The sequence below is a fragment of the Fopius arisanus genome, unplaced genomic scaffold (assembly GCF_000806365.1).
Source record: "Fopius arisanus strain USDA-PBARC FA_bdor unplaced genomic scaffold, ASM80636v1 scaffold00002, whole genome shotgun sequence".
NCBI classification, from domain to species: domain Eukaryota; kingdom Metazoa; phylum Arthropoda; class Insecta; order Hymenoptera; family Braconidae; genus Fopius; species Fopius arisanus.
In genome coordinates, this window is record NW_011887741.1 from 2,332,527 (window position 1) to 2,337,446 (window position 4,920).

The following is a 4,920-nucleotide window of genomic DNA, read 5'->3' on the forward strand; positions in this document are numbered from 1 at the left end:
GAGATAATACAATTTATAAATTACTCATTACTAATCTTCATTACAGTTCGATCTCCCAATTAAATTAATAATAACAAGAATTAATAATTGATGAAAATACATATTAAAAATTGAAACGTGTGAATTTTCTTGAAGTATTAAATTTGCATGGAATTTTTTTTCTCTTTGCAGAGAAGATTCTATTGTCGACATCTCCGATGGGACCTTTGGGCCCAATCGCACAATTGAAATAAACACTATAAATACCCCAAACCAAAATAATACCAAAACAAAATTACCTGCGGCACTTTGATCCCCATTTCCGGTTGTCTTCAAGTCCTTTCAAGTTCCGAATCAATTTCACCAGTTTCAGTCACTCAAATTCAATTAAACAATTCCCCCAATTGTCTAAACATTCAATGAAGTCCAACTCTAAAAAAAAACCACGAAATCCGCGGAACCCGCGATTTTTAGAATATTTTTAAAAAATTAAAAACTCTCCACTCGATTTTTTACTGCAAATAATTTATGATTTGAAGCTGATAATTTCGGGGAATAAATTCAGTTATGAGTGGAAATAATCGATATAATCGGAGACGTCTTTCGAGGAGCGAAACAAAGTGTCGAATACGGGATTCGACTCTCAAGTGAGAGGTATTACTTGATATAACTCACAACTATCCCCTCTATCCCCTAAAACCGCCTCCCGTTATTGCCCCCCTTTAAAACTGGACAATTACTCCCACCCCCCTTTCCTTCCCCCTCAGCTGTCAGCCCAAACTGTCACGACTATCCAATTTTTCAATTAAGTTTATTGAACCTGAGTAGCTTGAAACGATTGAGGGGCTCAACCCAGACGACCTATGAACACTAGATATGGTAATTTCGTCTGGCGAATATAGCCTGAATGAATGAAAGCGAATGGAAATATTACCATGAGATTTAAAATCTATGATCTTTCAATGTTGAACTCGCGGGTTTAGACTTCAGACTGCGCGACTCTGGATGGTTTTTTATTTATTTATTTATTTGCTGGGGGTAACGGGAAAGTTATAACTCTGTGGGGCCTTTTGTTTATGGACAATTGTTCGGGAACAATCGCGGGGGGGATGGTTAACTGTCATTAGGATCAGCTGAGTAATCAGTGCGGTAGTGTCATGCGCCAGGAGCTAATGCCATTTGATTAGCGCGCGATTTTTAACGCATGCGCGACAAAAAATCCCCTTTTTCGAATTTCGACACGATAACTTAATGTGGGTAATTGGTGGTTAATTGCTGGAATTGATTAATTATGGAGTAATTCAGGTCTTCGATTATTTAATTGTTATTATAATTATTCGAATTTATTCTCGAATGATTTTTATTAATTATTTTACAAGGTGAAATTGAAATTTTTCTCTTGAAAAATTCCTGAAATCTTATGCTTTCACCGATTCTTAAGAAAATTAAAATCTTGAAAAAATCTTTATTTATAATTAATATTTCGTATATAAATATTTGTTTAATTATCTAATTGGTATTAACAGAAAAAAAACGTGTGAATTACTGGAGGATTATCAATTCACCCGAATTCTGATAATTTTATCAACTGCAAAATTATTCATACAATTTTATTATTAACTCGAATGAGGACTCTAACGTACATATAATATTTATCATTTCGCTCCACTGAATGACCTTTGTACGCTTTCGCTACAATTTTATCATAAACTGCTGAAGAAATTCTGTGTATTCAATGTATCAGAAATATTCACGAGACCCACGAGAATTATTCGCGCAATTAATTTCAAAATCCGATAATTTTATTAAACGAAAAAAAATATACAAGACAACAATTATTAATGACACATTGTATTTTTTGCCGCAAATATTTTTCAAGTATATGTCAGATATCTGTCTAATTTATATATGAATATGAAATATATGTGCGTAAAATAAATATATATTATTATAAATTTTTAGAAATTAATGGGAGTGGATGCAAATATTTGTGAATTTTTTTTATGTATTTGTGAAAAGGATTGAGACAATCTGGGATTCCTGCGTCACGAGGCTAAAAAAATTCACGCCTACGACTGGTTATCAAGTATTTCAAATGAAATATTGTTTGGAGAGAGAGAAAAAGGATTCGGGGGAGCGTCGTGAGGCTAGAATGTGTGAACACGCTTGAAATAGAACAATTGCTAATTTTTCCGCGAGTATTCAATAACGAGACCATCTGGAAAATTCCAGGTTGCTGGAGTGTGGGGTAATGTGAACATGTTTTTATTTTTTTTTAATTATTGTTGTAGTAATTAGGACTAAAAGCGCTTTGTTAAAAATCATTTAATTATTGTTACATTCAACCGCGTAAATGGATCATTTGGAAGAAAATCGGTTTTTAATTGTTGAATGACGTCATAAATATCCTCAAATTTCTGATGCGGATAAGGATTATTTAAATATACTAATTACTCGTCGGGGCTTAAATTGCGATGAGTCGATACCTGAGAATTGGGAAATGTTGCGTCATTAACTAATTTTTGCACGTCTCTGACACTTCCGTCTGGACTAGATAACTTCTACTTTTTTTTTCTGTTTATTTTCGACACAACTTTTACTTTTCGCGGAGTGAGAAGTAGTGGGTGTGTTTACACAACAAAGACGAACGAATTTCGCAACAAAATGAAAATGAATAGCACATGCCTGAAGATGTTTTCGAAAAAAAATTTCAGTCCCGGAAATAATTTCATTTATCTCGAAAGGTATCGATTTCAGCCGGGAACATGAAAGGACTTTTTCGTGGCTATTTAAATTCTTCATATAAAACAACTTTTGACATTTTTTTGTAAAATCAATAGTTTTGCATTAATCGTTATTAACAAAACTGTGAATTGAAATTTATTTCCCTCTCCGAATTTAACACGTTTTTCAATTTGTCTTGAAAATTATCGACTTGAGACCAAAACACTAGAGGACTTTTTTGTAGCTAATAAAATTTCTGACGAAAAATGTCTTTTGGTATTTTCTCCTAAAATCAATAATTCTTGAGATCAATGGGTATTTATCACAACTAAAATTCGAGTTATCCACAGAACTGAAGATATTCATCGAAATCCAATGGATAATTGATCAATTAATCAGTTGAATAATCACAGAATCAATAATTATGAGATCTTTAACTCCACGATTATCCTTTCCAGATAAATCCAAGTAAATCGATTCGTCAAAGTAATCGAGCCCATTATTCCCACTATTAATGTGTTTACCTGGAATAGACCTACGATAAACAAGGAATGATAATGAATCTACTCCATAGATAACTAACAGAGGAGAATAATAACATAATAAATCTGACACTCCCCAATTATCAAGGCTAATTGGAAATTTGAGTAAAAAATTTGAGATAACACGCACACCCATAAAAAATAATTTCACTCTCAATGAAATTCAAAATTAAAGTAAACGATGGAAAAAAATATTTTTCTCAAAAGCATCAATTTACCATTGGCTCTGATAATAATTAAGTGATTTTTAACGAGGCGCTTATCATTTTAAATAATAATTCTGGCATCCGAGAAAGATATTCAAAAGTTTTAATTTATCTTTCACTGATTTGAATAAAAATATGTTCATATTTTTTGTTCGCCATTCGGGGAAATCATTGGCACTGAGTTCAGGGTAATTGGAACAGGAAAATGAACTAGTTGTTAGTACTTACAGCATCTTTGTGAGCGCTCGTCTGCTTGAAAGAAAAAAATGTGTAATGAATAAAAAAATTGAGACAACAGTGAGATTATGTAAGTGGAATTGGATGGACTCAAGGACTGGATGATGATTGATCGTGACGCGTAATACGGTAACGAGGTAATGTGTCATTACAGTGGACTCACCATGCGATGAGTGTCACAGTTTATTGTTTAATTTTTTATTTCAATTGTGCACTCCTCTGGAACGGAATGCCAGTGAATTTAAAAAATAGTATAAATCAATAAATTCGATGATCGCCAATTTTTCTCGTTTTTCACACCGATTCATCTCGAAAACTATTGATTTTACGTAAAAATATCGGGAGACCTTTTTTGTGGAAAATTTAATCAACCACAAAAAATCTCTGTAACAATTTCACGTGAAATCAATAGTTTATGAGATAAATCTATAAGTGTAAAAATTCACTCATTAACTTCGACATTTTATGCAACCTTTTGGTCAACTTTTAGGGAAAATATCTCAGGAAGGAGTGGTATCAGGAAAAAATGTCATAAGAACTTTTTCTTTCAGACTTCATGAGCTACAAAAAAGTTCCTGAACAGTTTTTCCTAAAATTACTAGCTTTCGAGATAAATGCAGGATTTATGATGTTCAGTCTGGATGACCTCGTGATTTACACTTGTGGGATATTTTTTGTTGTTAATTATTAACGGGTAATTAGTTGTGGAATTACCTTCGTCGAAGGTGCCAATGCCGTTGGCGTCGACGGTTGCTCCTGGACTTCCTCTTTGGACTTAAAAATTGTGAGTCGTTAGTGGATTTTTCAAAGTTATTTGATTATTTCGTAATGTTTGTTGTTAAAAGACTCACCTTCGATATCTCCATTTTTGGACGGCTTTAAAATATCGTCAAAGCATTAAACATATTAGATAACTCAAGATAACGAAAGAATCGAGAGAACAAATTTACAAATGTTAATATTATTTCGTGTTATTGTTATCGTAGCTTCGAAATTCTTGTTCTAAATTGATTATTTTACTTCGTCGGCGTTAGATAAAAACATGAGAACTGTTATCACAAACTATTTAGTGACATGAAAAGTTATGACAAGAGATTAGAATAGATAATTCAAAATAATAATTCAGACTTCTTCAACCGAAGACACTCTACACGAAAATTCAATTATAATCTTAATTCATAATTATCATTATTAATAATTACTATGAATTGATAATCAACAGAATGTTTAAT

At 32.5% G+C, this 4,920-nt stretch overlaps 1 protein-coding gene across 3 annotated transcripts in view; it reads right to left on the reverse strand.

The window, feature by feature from the left end:
- Window positions 1-4,566, reverse strand: part of LOC105267281 (solute carrier family 2, facilitated glucose transporter member 1) — a 17,014-nt gene extending 12,448 nt beyond the window's left edge. Inside the window, exons 1-3 of one of the 3 annotated variants that reach the window (XM_011306027.1) lie at window positions 4,540-4,566; window positions 4,403-4,462; window positions 3,680-3,700 (exon numbers count right to left, since the gene is read on the reverse strand). In XM_011306027.1, coding sequence (XP_011304329.1) covers window positions 3,680-3,700; window positions 4,403-4,462; window positions 4,540-4,554 — 96 coding nt within the window. In that variant the 5' untranslated portion in view covers window positions 4,555-4,566. Of the gene's footprint in view, window positions 1-278; window positions 645-3,679; window positions 3,704-4,402; window positions 4,463-4,539 lie in introns of those variants that run through there. The other 2 variants (XM_011306020.1, XM_011306037.1) reach the window with 2 other exon arrangements.
- Window positions 4,567-4,920: the final 354 nt, after the last annotated feature.